This window comes from Dermacentor albipictus, chromosome 1, assembly GCF_038994185.2.
Source record: "Dermacentor albipictus isolate Rhodes 1998 colony chromosome 1, USDA_Dalb.pri_finalv2, whole genome shotgun sequence".
NCBI classification, from domain to species: domain Eukaryota; kingdom Metazoa; phylum Arthropoda; class Arachnida; order Ixodida; family Ixodidae; genus Dermacentor; species Dermacentor albipictus.
This window is the reverse complement of record NC_091821.1, coordinates 307,795,392-307,817,111: the sequence shown is the minus strand read 5'-3', so window position 1 is coordinate 307,817,111 and position 21,720 is coordinate 307,795,392. Positions and strand designations below refer to the sequence as shown.

The 21,720-nt window shown below is 44.7% G+C and overlaps 2 protein-coding genes across 2 annotated transcripts in view; both read left to right on the top strand.

Annotated features, from left to right (window-relative positions):
- LOC139057327 (uncharacterized) overlaps positions 1–7,403 on the top strand; it is a 63,261-nt gene extending 55,858 nt beyond the window's left edge. Inside the window, exons 6-7 of the mRNA XM_070535289.1 lie at positions 6,399–6,452; positions 6,580–7,403. Of these exons, the coding sequence (XP_070391390.1) occupies positions 6,399–6,452; positions 6,580–6,678 (153 nt within the window). The 3' untranslated portion in view covers positions 6,679–7,403. The remainder of the gene's footprint in view (positions 1–6,398; positions 6,453–6,579) is intronic.
- A 1,602-nt stretch (positions 7,404–9,005) lies between these two features.
- The window catches only part of LOC139057300 (arylsulfatase B-like), a 162,764-nt gene continuing 150,049 nt past the window's right edge, over positions 9,006–21,720 (top strand). The window contains exon 1 of the mRNA XM_070535237.1: positions 9,006–9,076. The gene's annotated coding sequence lies outside the window, so the exon portion shown is untranslated. The remainder of the gene's footprint in view (positions 9,077–21,720) is intronic.

Below are 21,720 nucleotides of genomic sequence, written 5' to 3'. Positions count from 1 at the left end.
CGTTGCAACTGATTACACCACCCGATACGCCATCACACGGGCTCTCCCGACCAGTTGCGCCACTGACGTCGCCGACTTTCTCTTGCACGCCACCATCTTGCTTCATGGCGCCCTGCGACAGCTGCTTACTGACAGTGGTAGTAACTTTTTATAGAAAGTTATCGCAGACATTCTGCTTTCCTGCTCCTCTCAACACAAGCTGACCACCTAATACCACCCTAAAACCAATGGACTGACGGCGCGGTTGAACCATACCCTCACAGAAATGCTGTCCATGCTGTCCATGTACGTTTCGAAGAACCATGAGTTGGACATTTCCCTTCCTTATGTCACATTTGCCTGCAACTCTTCTCGCCACGACACCGCGGGATTATCTCCATGTTATATGTTGTATGGTCGCGAACTTACCTTGACCCCTTTATACTGCACTTCCTTCTGCTGCGACCCCAACAAGCGAGTATGCGCGCGACGCCATCGCCCTTGCCCCCCATGCACGCCAGCTTGCACGCACTCGATTGACTGCCTCGCACACTACTGTTGCGTACTCCAGGGTAGCGTATCGTACTGCTGCCGAGTAGTAGCGGCGCCTGGCTATCGAAGCTCGACCGACGTTACTTATTGGATGGCGTGGCGTTGTCGGCGGGCTGCAGGCATCCGGTAGACCATGGCGACCAAGCAAGGGCGAGACGATTTTCTAGTGCGAAACTTGCACGGTTTATTCAAAGGTAGATGAAAGAAAATTAGAAGAGCATGAAGTGATTAAAAGTACATTTCGGAGCCCCTCAAATAGGCTCTCTACAATCGTGGGCGGGATCTTGCTTCCGTCGGTATCACGTGACCGACACAGAAAGAGGGCCCCTCCTTCTCTGGTTATACCGAGCCTGCTGAAGAAAGAAGTCGTCCCGCCTCCTAAAATTGAAGACGCCTGTCCGCCTCTTCTGCGAGTTGCAGGTTCGTGGAAGTTCTCTTCTAACACACACACACACACATACGCACACACACGCACACGCACACACAAAAGAGGCCTGTACACTGCGGGGCTTCCGGCAGACAGACAGACACTCGAAACAGTCATGGCGAATTAGAAAGTCACGCTTCATTTCGACGAGGCCTGGTGGAAGAAGGTCGGGTGAGAGAAAGTTATTTGTGCACGAGGTGTGGGACGCCAACCATCGCAGGAGAAGTCACGCCACGTGGTGCCAGACGCCAACCCTAACACTACTCAGCAGCGTCTGTTCAACGCCCGTCACCGTGACGTACGGTTTTCGCCTGGTGCACTCGTGCTTCTGTGGTCACCCTCTCGTCATGTGGGACTTTCAAAGAAGCTCCTTTCCCGGCACAGGGGCCCCTACCGCTTGCTGCGCCAAATGACGCCAGTGACCTATGCAATTGCTCCGGTCAATTCTACTTCAGCCTCTAGCATCCAGTGATGTGCACGTCAGTAGGCTCAAGGCCTAGTACACTGTTTCCGAGCCCGCCCCTTAGTTTCTTTGGGACGGCGCTTTTTCCGATGCCCAATGACGAAGAGACCAGTGGCGCGAAGACGACGACGATTAGTGCCTAGCGCAAGCTGTTGCCTTTTGGCCAAGTTCAGCGTATTGATCTGTGAATATACTTGCATACAGTGTCGCGTCTGCGTCTTCCCAGGTAACAACATACGGCCAGTGTCTCTGTGGTGACACTGGAAAGGTACTTGACCAGTGTGAGGTATATACACAAAAGATGACGCGTTGTGGGCACACTGATGTTTGCGTAACATTAAATATCGAACCTTTCCATGAACCACTTTCATTCTGGCCGAGACACGTCTATGTTGAAATCACCCACAATTACGATGGGAGTGGAGTCGGTAGGGGTGATCCAACCAAAGGTGCACACTCTTGGCGTTCGCGGCACGATCTTCGCCTATATTACATGCCACCCGCCTTCGCCGCGCACATTCCCGCTTCTATTCACGAGGGTGTTCTTCGTAGGCGCGCTGTTCTTCCGTAGTCCTCAGCACACGTGGCCTACCCATTGCACGGGTGGAAGAGAACTGAGATAAGGTTACGGTGTTTTGCCTATAGAGTCCGTGACGTCAAACCGTAATCCGTACTAAACAGTGTCTATTCCAGTTTTACTTTCTTTACTACAATATTTTTTATCACAATACGTTTTGACTTTTCTCGTGACTAAACACAGCTGGGACGTACCCGGCGATACGCTTTTGCTTTATGCTTTAGTTCTTGTAGCTCTAGGGTGGCTGCAATATTTTTGCCTTCGCACTCAAACCGCCAGAACCTAACGTATAACAACTCCGCTGTAGGGCATGCTTACATTATAGTGCAGTTAAATTTTCTAACATCATATCGTGAGCACGAAAATAGTTTATAAATTTGAGAATTGTAGTCAAGAGTTCGAGTAAATTTCGTCTGGTCAGGTAACATGATGATGAAGAAATTGCGGTCACTGACCAAGTCAAGGTGAAAATAACACAGAGACGTTTCGGGACCCGTAAGGGTTCCTTGATCACACTAAAAGCGGGCAAGAGCCGAGAGCCACGGCTTGCGGCTCTTGCCCGCTTTTAGTGTGATCAAGGAACCCCAATGGGTCCCGAAACGTCTCTGTGTTATTTTCACCTTGACTTTGTCAGTGACCGCAATTTCTTTTTCATCATCAATTTGACAATTGTACTTACGAGCATCTGCTCACCATAGTTACTTTGATGTAGTGGCACGTACATTCCAGCACTCACAATGTCTTGTATCATGTGTGTGCGTGCGTTCGTGTGTGTACATGTAAATTTCGCAAGGTAAGGTAGATAAGAAGAGTGTCGCTGTTCTTCACCTAATGCTTTTTTTCAATGAGGGAATAATCATTAAAATTGTCCATAAAAACTAAACCGTATTTCCTTAATAGTGGAGCCGCTGCAGTGTGCGGCGGAGCACTATATATAAATGAATATCTTGTTTTGAGCACGAGTGAGTTTTCCTATTTAGTCTACGTTGTATTGCCCCACACAGGAAAACCGTATTGTGTGCAACAAAGAAAAAGACTGGCATATAACAGTATATCCTAACGTTCATAGGCAGTGTACCGCTATTCCGATAGAGTAAACCTGTTATTCGTGACAGCCCTGTTACTGTGTAATCGGTATGCATATCCCTGAGCATGTGATCAGTGAATATCACACCTAAATGCTGATAATATGTGTTGGAGCGTCAATTAATTTTTGGAGTGCTGTTGTGGAGAGTTAATTATTTTATATGCTGTTTTTCGCGTTGCGCCTTTACTCGATCTTTCTGTTGTGTTCATCTAACATTGCTTCCTCATATGTATTGTAGATGTTATTGCATTTGATGTTTTGAATCGTTACTTTATGTATCCGTCGTTTGGTCACTTTTGTATCTAAAAGAGGACAAGCGAGAAAGTGCAGCGTCTTCTAAACCCATTCAAGGCTGATATATCGTTGGGTACAACTTTAGAAAAAAAGGGGCGTTTGCTCCTCAAGGCGCATGCACACGAGCCTCCACCAATGGGCGCGCACTCTAGACTGACGTCACGTGCCGGACGGCCGGTGGCCCCGCCCATGGAGAAGATGTCCACCCGCGCTTCGAACTGCTTGGGCTTTAGTCGCGTCGGCTGTGTGCGTCAGCCCCTCGTCCGTGGGGATTCCCAAACTACTTTTGGTGGTCTGCCGGGACGGAAATATTATTGGGCGCTTACGTTGCACCGTACGTGCCGCGTGCGTTTATTCTGAGCCGTGATCCGGCGACGAAAGATTGCAGCGAGCATCGCTAACGGTGCGCTACGCGAACTGGCGAGACTACAGGCGTGAAAAAAAAAAATGAACGTGAGAAGGAACGAAAAAAAAAAGAATAAACGGATAACATTCTCGAAAATAAGTTTGCGAAAGCTCAAAACAAAAAAAAACTTATAAATCTTATGCTATTTAAAACCAAGAGTACTTACTTAAAACGATGGATGAAGCATTTTTGTATCTTTCCTGCCTCGATCGTCTTCTCGCCGCAGGTTTGTAATGGTTTCGATAAATGCAATGTTTTTTTAAGTACTTGGTAAATAGCAGCTGATTCATATTAAGCTGTGAAAATGAGTTCTAAATGTGCCGTGTACATCTAAACCAGCGCAAAAGCCATGAAGAGCCGCTCTTTTTTCTTTTGTACCTTGCAATGAAGCTAAAGAGCAGACGAAGCGCAGCATTGTAGAAGGTACGGGGTTAATTTTCTCTCGCTATCCGGTATGTGCTGTAGCACACGAGAGCTCTACTGAACTAGTCATGAAAACACAAAAGTCTTCATTTATACCGAGAATTACGCTTTTTAGAAGCACTGTTATTTGAGCGGGACTATTTTAGTCGCGGAGGCAATCGAGTGTCGCGTTTCTGTCATCAGGGCGGGGCCTCTCCTTTTTTCTAAAATTCCTCCTCGCCCCGCCCCCTGCCCGGCGGTCTGTAATTGCATTGGAAAAATGGCCTGAGTGCATGTGAGTGGACTGATAATAAGATCTTCAACGAATTTAATTGGACGACCATGCATGTTATAATAGTCACAGGCACTAAGTACTATTATTCAAACCTAAAATTAAAGAGAAAACATCGCTCTCAGGTATGCTCCTTAAGAACCTTGCATCTTTGCTTGATTCTTTGTGATCCTGATCAGTATCTGTGACAGGAGGACGTTCCAAATCGACAACTTATTCATTAAAATTATTGCCTAGTCCTTTACCGTTAATTAAAGTCCCGTCGAACTTAAGCTCGAACGCGCTTATTAAGTGCCTTATTGCTACCGAATATTGTATTCACTTTCTTCTATGTGAGTGTCGGGCTGTCTGTAGCGTGCGCAAAGGCTTCATTAAAGTGCGCAGCCTTCTATCAGTCCGAATGTTCTTATTCAGTTTATTTCGGTGTACCTTACAACTCTTTAAACTAAAGGTCACAAGAGCCGAGAAAGGCGTCGTGAATTTTACATTCAACCTCCATCTTGTTCGCGGTGTGGTTGGCGACGATGGGCAATATCGCGACGATATTGGAGCGGTATCCCGAGCGGCAGCCGTTGCCGATGCGTCGCCGGGAGCCACGGCGACCACGCCCGGCCGCTGCGGAGCTCCGCCAAAAATGTGAGGAGACGGACGCGAAAAAAGAGGAGCGACCGTGCGCACTGCGTTTGCGCCGGAGACACACGCCCGCGGACACTTCATCGTCGCGGCGCCTCGTCTCCTGAGCCAATGGTATCGCGATAACGTCTTTTGTAATTACTGGTTGACGAATTTTTGAAACTTTGTTGCTTCGCTTATGCGTCTGTTATTTTTTTATACCCTCTTCGTCCCGTGTAGCGTAACCCACCGGTACACTGTCTTTGCTAAAAAGAAAGCTTTAGCCCGCGAGCTCTTATCTAATTACGTGGGAACGGATAACTTTTTTTTTTCTCAGCGACCACTTCACCGGAGTTCGTGACGTTTTTTGCATACAAAGGAAACTAAAATATAATATTTGTAGTGTATCTTAAGTGTATCTTAAACGTTTGCTTTAAATATTTCGAGAAGACTTACTGAAATTTAAGGAATTTGAAATAGCTTAAGAACGAAATTTCGAACTGAACAATATGTGCTATCAGGTGTGTGTATATATATATATATATATATATATATATATATATATATATATATATATATATATATATATATATATATATATATATATATATATATATATATATATGTGTGTGTGTGTGTGTGTGTGTGTGTGTGTGTGGATAGATAGATTCATATATTGCATAATTTATTTATTAGTAAAGATGCAGATAATTACATGTGCGTATAGTATACATAAGGAGGTCCCATAGTCAAAGACTGTATCGCGACCTCCTGGTAAAGACACTTATGATGTTATGCAATGTTTAAAGCAACAGTAGTACAGATGAGAGCTAAGAGTAATGTCAAAACATGTTTGTAGCATATGAGTAATAAGAACACTTTTTAACAGCATGACAATATAAAAAAGAATAAAATTTAAAAAATGGACAATATCAGTAAGTATGTATTATGAATGCTTTTAGTTCTCTTTTAAATTGCAGCTTTGATTATAGGTGGTAGAGTATTCCAAAGTGATATCGAGGAGAATTCCGCACTCTGTTTACCGTGGTTAGAGAGAGAGGGGGAAATTATTTGAAACAAGGCATATAGAGTCGGCCTGAGCCTGCTACTGTGCACAGGAGGAATGGAGGCGTAAAGGGATGATGAGGGGTGATGAGGACACAAGAGGAAGGCAGAATGATGAAGGCAAGTTCAACGTTCTGTTGAGGAACATTCAGAAACGTCGCTTAGCTATGATGGTACCACGGAGTTCCAGATCGTGGCTGCCCCTACACATGCCTAAACGTACTTTTTACCGTTTATTCCAGGAAATCCTTGGAAGCTTTTCTGGAAGTCTAAACGAAGTGATGAACACAACAGCGGTAACGTGGATTTCTCGCCATTTTCCTTCATGCAATTGATTGTTCCGACGTGTTTTCCTTTCTTTCACATTTTGTTGCCGTATGCATAATTTCGATACATTTATTTTCTGACAAATTTCTTTTGTAGAACTGTGTCAAAGGAGACTTCCTTGGAGGTGACGTTAAAATATCATTGGCAGTGGTGCGCTACGTGCGTTCTGTGATCTTTATGAACGGCAAGGGGTGACGAAAGCTTTGAGGACCAGACAATCGTCACCGACAACCATCATAGCAGAGCAAGACGGCAAATGCTGCGCTGTGGTTCTCATTATCGTAAAAGACATCCAAGCAGCTCATGCGTGCATGTACAGTGAAATTTGGCTGTTAGTGTAGTGGTTAGGCGTTTTGTAAACACTTTAATCAGTGGCGTACCAACTAGTTCACGAGTGGAGGGAAATATATATATTCAAAATTCGAATGTCAGCTGCACGAATAAATTACCCTTCTGCAACACCGAAATTCCATTCTCACCGAGAGGCGAGCCTGTGTGCAGCTGAAGTTGACACGCAAAGACCGGTGGCGACGCCGCCTTGAACTTGCCACACTACCGGGCCGTCAGAGATTCTGACGGCATCCACTCGTGCCTAGGTGAAATTTTTATTCGCCAAACATTGAACTTAGCAAAGCTTCAAGGACTTTACTGAGCAACAACTATGCAAACACAGAAATATGTTTTAAAATCTGTGACGTCACACTGACGTCAAAGAACGGCGCTGAGGTTTCGGCGCGAAATTCGAGAAGTGATACTTAGAACTTTATTTCCTCTTCTAATTATCTACCTCTTACAGCTAAATTAATGAAAATGAAGTTTAGAAGGAGCACGTTGTCAGTGTAAGCGGATTTATACTTTGTCCTTAGTGCCCCTTCAATGCTGCCATCCGCGCGTTGTCTACTATAATGTAGAGCGTCGCAGCGAAGCCAACAGACAATCCTCGCTGCTTGTGATGTGAGGGCTCAGAAATAAACGAATTAAAAAAAATCAGCTTTTGTCTCGTTTTTTTTCTAGGGCATAAAAATTAAAAACAACAACAAAATAATGAGTCTAAATTAGATTAAAGGTCACTTTGTAAGTATGAACATTAAGACCACATTATTTCCTCCAGTTTGTGTCACATTTTTTATGGTTATGGTGTGTTGCATCTCCGTCGTTTGTTGCTCAGAGAAGCAACTGCATGTGTAATTTATCGCGGGACACAGGATCAATTAAGGATCCATAGCGCAATCACTGGATTGACAGCTATCCAATTAAAAAATAAGACAAAACGTTCCTGTCACTACTACTTTTTATGGATCCATTTTTTATGGATCATTGTGGATGAGCACGTTGCAAAGACTGTCCTCCCTGTCGTTTTCTATCCGTAAAAGGTACAAAAGATACGCACACACAAAAAAATAATTTCATCACGTCACACGTTGGTGACAGCCACAGAGGTTTCGACGAAATAATTCCGAGAAAAGTTTGGCCCTAATTTCAGTAATTATTCACCATTTCTTTTTCCGCAGAATGATTAAAAACAGTTTTGAACGAATAAGGTACTATTGTTTACTGTTTTCTAGTGGGTCGTTCTATTAGCGGCGAGAACTTGGAGTGGCGCCCTCTCGCGAGTGACGTCACGGCGAGGACGCCGCTCGCTGCGGCTCGCTCGGCTGCCGCGCGCGCTCGTTCCCTTCGTGCGTGCTTGGGGTACGGGTGGCCCGAGCCGTACTTGTTGAAGGATGCGTCGGCTTCTTTCAGCTGCCATGCCTGAAGCACAGTTCCTTCGTCAAAAGCGCGTGAGTCGAGAAAATTGGCGGCTTGGATATCTGAAGCTATGTAGCGTTGAAGGGTCTACTGGTTTTGCAAAGCATGCATATATGCGCCATGTCTGTCCAAAAATATTGCGTAAAAAGAATGCCTGCAAATTTAGCACGCGAATTCCTGTATGATGCTTTGCTAAACACTTAACATTCTCTTAGTGCTTAGCTGTGAGAGACATTGCATTTCACGTGGAATAAAAATCTTGGTATTTGGTGTCAACATGTTATCCGTTTCAGAAAGACACTGCCCAGTGAACCTGTCATCATGCTTGTTATTACTCTGGTGACTTATTCTAGTCAAATATGGCCACTTTATTAATTCCTCAAAAGAACGAGTTAAGCGCGCATTTCGTATGAAAAGTTTGCTGCTACTTTCACCGCTCTCCGGTACAGGCCCCGATAAAACGAATTGCTCATGGCTGCTAACGCGACGGCGCGTCATGTAGATTTTTTACATATATAGTTAATTTACAAATACCATAGTAGCAATCACCCGAAAGAAAACTTTCGCGGTTAAGATCGAGAGCCAATCAACTGCGAGCGGTGAAATGTTTCATGGCAGCCCTCAGCAGCCTTTATCGGCCATGGAAACTGGCTGCTAGTATCAACTGGCTATCGGAAACGTGCCATGGAAACTGGCTGCTAGTATCAACGTAGCTTCTGACGTAACCACCCAGCAGCTATAAAAGCAGCGCTCGCCACCGAAGACCTGCTTCACAAGCATTCAGCAGCAGCGGCACCGCAGGAGCTGCTATCCGGACCCTAGAAAACTTCGCCCTAAATTGCAGGTTGGTCTTCTGCATTTTTTTTCTTCCTGGTAGCCGCTGCTGCTGACTGTTCGGTCTGTGACGATCGAAAAAAATGACTGACACATGTCTTACATGCAACGAAGAGCTTTCTGAGGATGCAGTGTTCCTAACGTGCTTGGAATGTCATTTTGTGTATCATATTGGCACATGTTCAGGGGTAAATGAAGCCGCATGCAAAAAGAAGACAAAGTGCAAAAAAGGCATGGAAATGCCCAACATGTAAAACAGCTAAGGCTTGAAGCAACCAGAGCGGTAAGAAAACAAGCGAGGAACCGGAAGCAAATCTTGCAAGTGAAATTGCGGATATTCGTCTCGTGCTCACAGAAGTACTTAAGATTAAGTCAAAAATAGATACACTAGGTGAGATAAAGGCCACTGTGGATGGTATTGAGCAGTTTATGCAAGAAATGACCACAAAATACGACGAAGTTCTGTCAAAAATAAAACAGCAGGATGCAGGCATGTCTGCCCTCGGAAAGCGAGTGGAAAAACTCGAGGCTCGGGTAACAGAACAAGAAAACCAGGAATTAAGGCAACAAGTTAACGAACTAGAGCAGTACAGCAGACGTCAAAATTTAGAAATAGTTGGGCTTCCCTATAATGATAATGAAAACTTGCTGGAAAAGCTTAATGTCTTGGCCACTGATCTCGAACTTCCACCCCTTTCCGAGGCAGATGTTGAGGCTGTTCATCGATTGCCCTCCCGGTCTATCAATGACATTGAGGTCGGGGACAGTGCTAAGAAGGTTGCATCTGTTCTTGTTCGCTTCGTATCCCGTTCAACCAGAGACGCATGGCTTGCAAAAAAAGGACAACTAAAGGAAACGAAATCTAAAATTTTCTTCAATGAAAACCTAACAGCACAAAACAAGACGCTCTTCTGGAAAATGAAGAAAATGGCGAAGGAAAAAGAGTATGTGTTTGCCTGGCTAAAGAATGGAAAATTGTTTGTTCGTCGCGGCCCCCGCAGCCGAGCTATCAGGATTAGGACGACAAACGATCTGGACAAGATACGTTGAGAAACGGGCGGTACGCGCATCGCAGTAACTGATAGCACTGATACCCTTGAAAATGACAGTCCCGTTCACATATTCTTATCATGATGCTGATTCATTCAAATATTCAAAGCACCTACGAGAAAAAAAATTTTCCTTATTCCATCTCAATGCTCAAAGCCTTCGGAAGAAACAGGATACTGTGGAAATCTTCCTAAATGAATTAGACCATAAATTTGAAATTTTAGCTTTCACTGAAACTTGGTTCACCAACGATTATGATGTTATACAGTTTCCAGGATACAAATGCGTATCAATTTCAAGGAGTGATAAGAGAGGGGGAGGTGTGGCTATTTATATAATGAACTACCTAAGTTATGTCACCATAGAAGAGTTTTGTATAATAAATCAACACTTTGAATGTCTCATGTTAAAGTGTGGTGGTACCATACTTGCCGTTGTATATAGGCCGCCTTCTGGATCACAGGCTACTTTTTTAGAATTTCTTGAAAACATGCTAGAACAGTGCATGCAGTTTAAGTTGCCTTTAGTTATTTGTGGTGATTTTAATATCGATCTTTTATTGCTTGATTGTAATCAACAAAGAATGCTTGATATTTTTTTCTCGTTTGGTTGTGAAAATGTAATACATATGCCAACTAGAGTGACAGACATGTGCCATACTTTACTAGATGTGTGTTTTACAAGTTACAAAAAAGATGATGTGCAAGCAGGTGTACTAATAGCTAATATTAGTGACCACTTACCTATTTTTATGTTCTTTAAACCCTACTGTACACCACAGAGTCTCTCCAAAACATGTGCACCCATTACATACAGAATAGTTAATGAAGCTAAGACCACAAATTTAGAAACTTAGTAGCAGAAACAAGCTGGGCAGATATTCAACTATCTGACCCCGTCGCAGCATATGACGCCTTTATTAAAACAATTACTGAGCTCTACAATCAAGCTTTCCCTATCGTAGAAATCAAAAAGTGTAAAAAAGCCAGAAAGCCATGGATAAATGCCGACCTTCTAAAAAGAATTAGAGAACGTGACAGACTATTTGCCTCTTTTATCAGAACGAAAAATATGGACTGTTTGATTGAATACAAACAAATTCGTAATAAATTAAGCTCGGATATTAAAAAAGCCAGGACTAGTTATTACGAACATAGGTTTGCTGATATCTGCAACAAACCTAAACAAGTATGGAATACAGTAAACCAGCTAATGTCCAACAACAAAAGAGACGGCGTCTCTGAACTCGTTATAAATGGAGTGCCTTACACAGGGGCGTCGCTTGCTGACAAACTTAATGAGCACTTTCTTATATCAGGGGCTTCAAGTAAACCTCAGGCAAGTAATTGTGATTTTACAACGTATATCACGTCCAACATCCAAAACTCAATCTTCATGTTTCCCACTACAGAACTAGAAATCTGTACAGTAATCAAAAACCTAAAAAAATAACAGTGCATGTGGTGCTGATTATATTAAAGTTCAACCTATAAAATCCATCAGTCACATGATTAATCAGCCACTTATGCATATATGCAACCTGATTTTGAGTACCGGAATATTTCCAGATAAATTAAAAATTGCAAAAATCACTGTCACACACAAGGGAGGTGATAGAAATGACATAAATAATTATAGGCCAATTTCAGTCCTACCAATCCTCTCCAAAGTAGTTGAACAAGTTATAAACACCAGGCTACTAAACTTCTGCAAGCGAAACGATATCATCGCCGAGCAGCAATACGGATTCCAGAAAGAGAAATCTACTGAAATGGCGCTAATAAAAATTAAGGATAAGATAATAGACAACTTTGAGCAGAAAATATATACAATAGGTGTTTTCCATGACTTTAAAAAGGCATTCGACTCCATTAAGCACCCTGTTTTACTGTACAAATTATATAAATATGGCATTAGAGGAACGGCTCTCACATTAATAAAGAATTACCTCCTAAATCGTCACCAGTACACGAATATCACGAATGCAAAATCCAGCTTAGGTCAGATACATTATGGAGTTCCACAAGGATCAATCCTTGGGCCGCTGTTATTTCTGCTCTATATAAATGATATAATTAACGTGCCCTCTACACCAGAAATAATAATGTACGCTGATGATACCAATGTATTCTTCTGCGGACAAGACCTAAACGTCCTCCAAGTTGAAACCAATGTATGGCTGGAAAATTTGTCCACGTGGCTCTACGGTAATGAATTAGAGTTAAACACTAAAACAACTAAGTACATTATATTCCGCGCTCGTAACAAGTGTATAAAACAAGAAATAGTTATCCAATTTCGCGATGAATTTATCGAACGTGTACCAACACATAAATTTTTTGGTGTCATCTTTCACGAGCATCTTGACTGGTCACCTCACATCGAAAAAGTTCGCACTGGTATATCTAGGTCCATTGGTATCATGTATAAAATAAAGAGCCTTTTGCCCATCTGGCTAAAGAAACAACTATACTACACACTGGTACATTCGCGTTTCCACTATTGTCTTCTTGTCTGGGGCACAGCACCTAAAACAAGCATAGAAAACATATATCTATTACAAAAGAAATTTTTGCACCTAATAGATAATGCACCATACCTTAGCCACACTGCCCCACTGTTTAGAAAACATCAACTGCTTACACTGTGGAATGTTATAAACAAAAAGATAGCGTTAGCTAGTTACCTACAAATGCATTCCGATCCTACGGCTTTTTTTCAACAATATCTAACGAAAACACACACCTACAACACCCGGCACATATGTTACAATAAGGAAAAAATACGTACAAACTACGGCACCCAGAAACTTAGCTACAGAATTTCCAGTTTTTTAAGCGATCACCATCCTGCTGTAAACATTATCCAAGAAAGTAAATCATTCAAAGCTTTTAAAAATAACATCACTATGTATCTATTGTTACTGCAGGCATAACCACTCTTTTTTTTCTGTTATCTCTTACATCAATTTTCCCAATTGTACATAAATATTCAATATGAAATAACTCTCGTCTCAATGTTACCAACCACTCTGTATTTCCATCTTGTTTAGGGTTGATTTTATGCGCTGAATGTCTTGTGCTCTCGAATGGGAGCAAGGCAACAGACTCCTTGTCAGGCAATCACTTGCCTTTTGGTCTGCGCCCTAGGCAACTGTACCACGTTGTCTGAATAAACTCTTTGACTCAGGTATATGGCACTCCCCTCACGCAACGGTATACCAACCGATAGTCGTTATGGCGAGACACGTACGCATTGTTAGCGAAACCCATCAGTTCACTACAACTGCGAATTGAAACGATGAAGCAGTTTTTTACAGCGCCACTTGCAGTGCCTAAAGTGTGCTCGAGGTGCTACAGCTCAGCATAGGGGCCCAGAAAAGGTAAATTCAAGCACCTTCTTTCTGCCTCGCTATGTCTCGATCCAGCGTTCTATATTTACATAAACGGAGAACTATTCGCTTCCTCTGTACATAAAAGAGAACCTCGCAAACCTTCATACGGAAGGCACCACAAGTCTTACATATTTCACTTGATTTTTGACTCTCTGCAGGGGAATTCTGATATCTTCAATATATCCCATACTAATCATGAATGACGCTTCGGCTTCTTTCTGGCTGCAGCCATGCGATCCAAAAGGCACATTGCACTAAAAAGTTTGGGCCGAGCAGCTTGTGTCACTTCGCCTAACAGATTCGTCATGTATATTCCCCAAGCAACAAACACCAGCAAAATGCTCAAGTGAATTGAACGTGTAGCGCTGAAAATGGAATATATATTGGTGCATTCCTTTTCGTATTCTGCAAACAGCTGTAAGCCTCAACTGGCTTTACTACAAAAAACGGTCACTTAAACACGCGAAGAATCGCCTAATTTTGAGAAGTAGTTAAAGAAGGAAGTGGTGCTGGTAGAATGTAAATTGCAGTGTTCAAGTGCCCGTGTTACTGCCGAGCGTTTCTGTGAAGAAATTGAAAAATTCGATAATATCTCGTGAACTACTCGTCGTCAGCAAACCTGTTTGAGCGGATTAAAATCAAGGTGACTACGTCGTAGAAGTCATATATAGCCAGCGTTTGTGACGTACTTGTCGCGCCACGGCAGGTACGTATGGTATCATAGCTGGATGCTATGTTTTTGCGGTTGTGGATCCGCTCATGAAAAACCCGCAATGGGCTGGTCTGCGCTCCTTCGGCTGGCGCTGTAGCGTTACCTTTGAGAACTGTATTGTCGTATAAGAAATAAGCTTTTTAAATAAATTTTCGCGAGCGAAGACGTCGCAAAAATATATTTGAGACGACCGTCATGAGTATACAGGCATAGGGAAAGAGAGAGAGCAAACGGAAAGACTGCAGAAGGCTCCCGGACAGCGCCCAAACTGCAGCAGACGATAGGCGCCAGTCCCCCGCACTGACGCCCCTACCAGGGCGCTGCGAGCACCGCTCGCAGCGCCCTGGTAGTTCGTTCTCGGGTCTAGTGGAATACGATATACTTGTGACTGGTCCTTTTCGAGCGTTCCGCGCGCTTAAATGGCCCTAGCTTATACCGATAGCTTATACCTAGCTTATGCATAGCTTGACCTAGCTTATACCGATAGAAGTAATGCAATTGACCACGCGGCAAACACACTACATTCGCAATCTGAATATGTTAAGCGCTCAAGTGTGCGCAGAGTCACCAGCCTATAAAATAAATGTGCGCAGCTTTCATGGCCGGTAGACAAAAATTGTGAAATTTACCGATAATATTCGAAAAAAAAACGTGGCTTATTTGACATGGAATGTCCACATCTTGCCAAAACTTTTTTACAAACATGTATTTGCATGCTCCCTCGTCTGCTGTTATTTTTACTTCCGCATGTTAGGAAAAGTTATATTTTTCAGTGTTTACAAATTTTAAAGAAAAAGAGTGTTTATTTCATAGCCTTTCTTCGCAGCTTGAAAATTTCTCGAAATATTACATCTCTACTCACTGCTATAGCAGGAAATGTGTAAGAAAAAGAGCATGACAACGTGACTGCTATTTTTGCAAAATACTTGGCATAGGCTGTTGATTTGTCAGATTTGCCAGTGCACAATCAGCAGTGCCAGCTTTCGAAGCTGTGTGTGTATGGAGAGGGGGGAGGGGGCAAAAGGCATACTTACCCCCTTCTCTTAGACCCCTCTCCCCCCACCCCACCGACCGGTAAATAAGTCTATGACTACAATGGCCTATACTAAACATAGGTGAAAACGCCGTCGTTCGCGGTGGGCACAGGGCAACATTGGAAGCTATCTCGAGTATATACAGACCGAATAGAAGTTCAACCTCACCAGAATATAAATGCTATGTACTGGTCAAGCAACGCACACTCGCGGAATTAAGGAATATTCAGGCCACCATCTCAGGCAAAATGAAACAAGACGCAGAAGAAAACAGACAATCAAAAATCACAGAGCAAATTCACTGCAAAACGATTATTCTGTGCACACGTTGCCACAGACAAATGTCGTACTGTATTCAGGATAAGTGAATTTTTTTGTACGCGTCTTCGTGTCTTTGAGCCCTAGCGAGCACATGGTAAGCACCGAGCGTGCGATAAGCTTCTGCGACCAATTACCACGACGTTATTCTCGAGTAACATATTGCTCTCTATAAACGAGAGAAGAGAGGACCGAGGGGCCCGATATTTATTAATCATATCATAAGAAGCCAACAATGACACCAAGGCCAATATAGGGGAAATTACTTGTACTTACTAACTGAATTAAAGAAATGATAAATTAATTCAAAGGAAAGTGGATGAAAAAACTGGCAGTGGCTTAGCTCGGCTATGCCGGATATACGTGGGGAAAGCTGAGGCATAGCATGGTTAGCATTGGTTAATCTTGATTGCAAGTCCAGGTTAGTCTGGTTGTCCAGCTATGGTGCGGCGTTTAGCCAGTCGTTCGGCGCGCTGTTCCTCTGTTTCCTGGGCAATTCGTTTCCTCTTCATCCCGTTCCGATGTTGATTCCAGGCCTCCACCTGCTTATTAGAATTGTCGCCGTCCACACTGCCGCCTCAACTGTGGTTGCGGCGCACGCGAACTCTCCTTTTCAATCCTCCGACATGTTATCAGGCATGTGACGCAGCTGGCGAAGCGAGCGGAGGCGAGCGCAACGACGAGGAACGCGGTGTGACGAGGAACGCGGTGTGACGTCATGTGCCACCTCGGAGCACGACCACGGCGAAATCGCAAGTTTGCGGCCAGTAAAGCTTTCGCTTTAAAAACAACTTGCCGCAGGCAGGTGGGGAACGATACCACGTCTTCGCATTACGCGTGCGATGCTCTTAGCATCTGAGCCACCACGGCGCCGTTTCGCCACCTACTTTCTGGAGTATATATGTATGTTTTTGCTACTAGAACTTACCCTGGGAGTGTTAGCCAGCGCCAAAACTCACAAACCTTGGCGGTGGATGTGGAACATCCTTTCTGCCGCAGGCGCCACGAGTACGTGATCTATTTGGGTGACGGCAGCTGGTCAATAAACCCACACATGCTTCCTGAGGGCATCAATGTTGCCGGACTTGAGACCCTCGTATTATGTAATGAACGAGAAAAAAGGGAACCGAATTTCTTGACGTTCAGGGAAAAAGACAGCCCATCCAGCCGAAACTCGAGTTTACGCAAATATGATTGTAAAGTTTGGTAGAATGGTAGAACCCATTGATATTCCTGCGATGGGGAGAAAAATGTCATTATTATAGGGATGTACATCCTCGTGAACTAGAACAGAAGATAACAAAATAATAAATAAAAGCGGAGAAAGAACTGATTCCTGTGGTACGGCTTTTGTCTGTTTACATGTACCCGATGTCGCTCTATCCTGGAAACAAAAGAATTGTCTACCTGAAAAAAACTCTTGCATCTATCTATATAGTCTGGAATTGCACAGCTTGCTAATCTAGGAATTAAAATTTCATGTTCGACACTGTCATAAGCTTTTGCAATATCTAAAGTCACTAACGCTCAGACATCTCCTGATAGTTGTGTGAATTGAATGCGGTGTTTCAAATCAACGCGAGCTGAATACAGAAAACATTGAGGCCGAAATTGTATATGTCTCGACTTCAGAATACCCCGAGAAGTAAGTTCATTGAGCCGGACATGAATTACTTTGACTTGATTCGATATAAGGGCAGTTGGCCGAATGTTGTCCAAGACATAACCGCGGCCTTTTGGTTTTTCAGTAAAAGCAGAATATCTGCAATTTTCCAAGAGTTCGGGGTGTCGGAATGGAAATGCGAAAACGTGATTTCGCATCCCAACTGCAGCCATTAATGTTAATTTCCATTTATTTATGATTTATTTCATTTAATAAGAACTGCAAAATTTTCCCCTGTGCTTTCCTAGGTGTCATTGTTTGTTCGCTTATGATTGTAACTGTATATTGGCTCGATACAGAAGAATACTGCAACATTAGGCCGGCACCAGTGACGATGACATAGAGGTTGCTCCTCGCCATCTTGTCTATTGTTACGCCTGTGCTACGCGCTATATCTTGTAAATATCTGAAAATATGTATTTCTTGTGCAACAATATATATATATATATATATATATATATATATATATATATATATATATATATATATATATATATATATATATATATATTGTGGGTTTCTCACACCAATGCTCTTGGGACAAAAGAACGACAACACAGTAGTGCAAACAACCACAAGGGCATTTATTGCACCTTTCATAGATCAATGTCTGCTAGCCGAGTTGCTATCCACAAAACATGCCGATGGGCGCGCGACAAATCTAGAAGTCCGACTCACCGCGACCGGATAACGAGCGAATATGTTCGCCCCGTGCTGGATCCCAACGCCTGGTCGTTCGCGTGTACGGTCACGCGAACGGTGGAGCGTTCGAAGGCGGCCACGCGAGATGGTCTCGCAGAAGCATGGATCGGCGCACGCGCGGCACGTCCGCGCGATCGCCACCCCGCCGCCAAAAAGGCCGCGTGTTCACTCTTTTAGCGCCCAAGTGGTAACGCCGCCTGTAGGCGGCGTTAGCAGCCCAACACTCGCGCCATCTCTCGTACTGCGCTTCAACCATTCCGACCGCCGCGGGCGCCAGGCCACGCGGCGAAGCCGCACTGCAGGAGACGGGAGCTATGCGGGAAAAACAACATATCAGGGGCCGCATGAGAGTCGCGCATCCCCACTATATATATATATATATATATATATATATATATATATATATATATATATATATATATATATATATATATATATATATATATATATACTGTAACGCGAAACCTGGCCTGTCGTCCCACTCGAAAGGATGAATTCGGACGCTAGAGAGGTTATAATAAAACAAACTTCATTTCGACGCGCAAACACACACACAGAGAGTACAAAACAGTGAACAAAGAACCTATCAGGCTCAATAGTTGACAAAACTTTCCTTATAAAGTGTTCTTACAAACTTCAACAGCAGCGCAACCACAAATCTTCCGAATTTTACAACACGCGCATAACTGGCGGTCCCTGAACACACTGACGTCGTGAGTGTTCTCAACGAACCAGACGGAATTCGTATATTCGCCAGGATCTTGATGTGGCCGAGTTGGCTTTAACATACTTGAAGAAAAAGCAGCGCTACAAAGACGCGTACTAAAAGAAGAACATGCACGACGGACAGGCGGTAACTTCCAACTAAATGTTTAACTGGAAGTTTGCGTCTGTTCGTATTTTAGTCCGCGTCTTTGTAGCGCTGTTTCTTTCTTCAAGTAAATTCACCAGAGTAAAGTCGGCGATGCCCTTCGTGGCACGTTCACTGACGTGGCCCGCGAACTCCTGGCGCTTGTGCTTGCCCGACCTGGACGCAGCCGGACAAGATGCCGAGCACTGGTCCTGGCGGTCGACGGCGGCGCCTCACCGAGCCATGGGCTTGGGCAGGAAGATTCTCAGTGACGGCAGGTGCTGGGGCGGGACCCAGACCAACACACCAAGGCCTTGCCGCTGTTGGTGGGACGTAGTGCTGACATGTCCGCTCTTCTTGAGTTCCAAAGCCCGTCTCCTTTCGCGCTGCTAGCGCTGCCACGCTTCATTTGTCACGTGCGTTTCGTTCACGTGGGCAAAGTCATCAACTGTGCTTTTATCCGGACAACGGGCCCCGAGGTGTCCGAGCAAGTGGCCATTGCACTCGCCATGCAAGACGGTCGGAGGGACACGGTGCATAGCGATTCGAAAGCGGCCGTCAAGGTAGAAAGGCCGCGCAGCCCGGCAGGTAGTTCAAATTCTGAAAGGCGCCAAACATGGCAACAGCTTCATACACTCCATCCTTTTGTTCCTTGCCGACGTCTGGGCGATTGAGGGGGTTCATCTGAACCTCAACGAGTCTGCCCACGAGGCTGCGCGCGGCTTTACCGACCGCGCTGCCCTCGGACAGGGCGACTCTCTCCTCGGACACAGAGACGCTCCTATCCCTCACAATGAAATTACTAAATTCTTTTACTTAGAGAAAAAAAGCTTTCCCGCCGCCTCATTCCAAGCTAAGCAGGCCGCAGGCGGTCACGCCAACACTCTTGCAAACGAACTCCTACCGAAATTTGGCGTCCCTTAACAGCATATATCCTGAGATTTACCCGAATTGTTCTATAGCGTGGTCTGTGGTGAGGCTGCTACTTTGTCTCACATGCTCCGAGAGTGCGGGTCGTTGGGCCCGAAGTTCACCAAGGAAGAGTGGGACGCGCTCCTTCGAAGTCCCGTTTTTGAGGACCAAATCCTGGCCGCCCAGCGCGCCCGCGATCGGGCCGGCAGGCTAGATCAGTCAGTCCCGTCGTGGGCTTAGCCGGGCGCGCGTTTTATCGATTTTGGCTGGAGAGAGAGAGAGAATCAACTTTTGTGCTGAGCCCTTAGTGACGGTTGGTGCGCGCTGGCACCAGATGGGGTGGAACCTTCTTCTCAGGTCCCATATGCGTCCAGCAGGCTGGACCCAGTAAAAGTTTATTCACTGACTCACTCACTCATTCCTTCACGCTCCGTACTTCTCTCTTCTTTATCTTTTCAGCGACACCAATATCAACTGCTGTAATTTCTTGTCGTCCTTGCACACACACATAAACACACACACACACACGCATATATATATATATATATATATATATATATATATATATATATATATTATCAGATCGAGACGGACTAAGCGGTCAAGCGCTTTTTATTGCAAGAAAGGAAACGCCCCAGATCATGTGCGAGGAAGTAGAACAGGGTAGATGATGATGGCTATGTACACATGAAAACGACGAAGTACGTTAATAGTGTTTACACTAACTTCCCCCCTTCATGGAAGTGGCCAGCCTGGCCGCAGATTAGAGATCTAAACGGGGTGTGAAGGACTTCATCAGCGAGAACGTGAACAATTTCGGCATCCCGGCGGTGCCGGTCTGTGACGGTGTATACTGGGAGGACGATATAGTTCACTACAGATGTTTGCTGCACAACGGTGTATGGGCCAATGTAGCGTTGATGTAACTGATCAGAGGCCTGGAGTGCAGACTGGAGTCCAAAGCAAGACTTGGTCTCCAGGGTGAAAACGGAGGTCACGGCGTTTGTTGTCGCAGCGACGTTTGCGCTCAGTTTGGGTAGCTTCTATGCTTTGCCGGGCGATCTGTCGGCAATGTGCAACTCGGGCAGCAAAATCTTCTGGAAGGGACGCGTTAGGCGAAGAAGGTGCTAGAAAGAATTCTCTGTCGAATATGGTGCAAGGAGATCGTCCATACACAAGGAAGAAAGGTCTGTAGCCGCTAGTCCGCTGAATGGCAGTATTATATGCGAATGTCACAAAGTGATTTTATCCCAGTCAGTGTGGTCACGACGGATGTAGTACATGAAAATCATGTCAGATAGGGTACGATGGAAGCACTCAGTAAGGCCATTGCATCGCGGATGATAGGTAGAAGTAGATTTGTGAACGGAATGAGCGGCCCGAAGAACTTCCTCGAGAACTTGGGAAATAAACGCCTTGCCACGGTCAATGAGAAGAACGCGAAAAGCCCCGTGGCGCAAGACGATGGAGCGCAAGAAAAAGTCAGTGACCTCAGAAGCGGTACCGGATCGCAGAGGGGCAGTCTCGGCATATCTTGTTAAATGGGCGACCGAAGTGACAATCCAACGGTGACCGGAGGGTGTCAAAGGCAAGGGATGATATAATTTAATGTCAACAAATTCAAAAGGTGCGTCCTGGCAAGGGAGACGTTGTAAACCGGCAGGAGGGTATGTCGAGCGTTTGCGGTGCTGACATGATGCACGAGAGGCAATGTATTTGGCCACCGTTGCGGATAAGCCAGGCCAGAAGCAGCGGGTCTCGATGCGGTCGTAAGTCTTGTGGAAGCCTAAGTGGCCAGCCGATACTTCATCGTGGTGTGCCTCTAATACCCGCAGGCAAAGGCAGCGAGGTAGAACTGGGACCCACCGGTGACCTGTTGGGTGGTAAACGTAGCGGTGTAGCACGCCACCTTGAAGGCGGTATTGTCGAAGTTGGCGTTGCAAGCGGCTGTTGGGTGGTTAGGCGAACCCACTAAGGCGATCCATTAGAGTTCGACAGTAGGAGTCGGCCCGCTGAAGC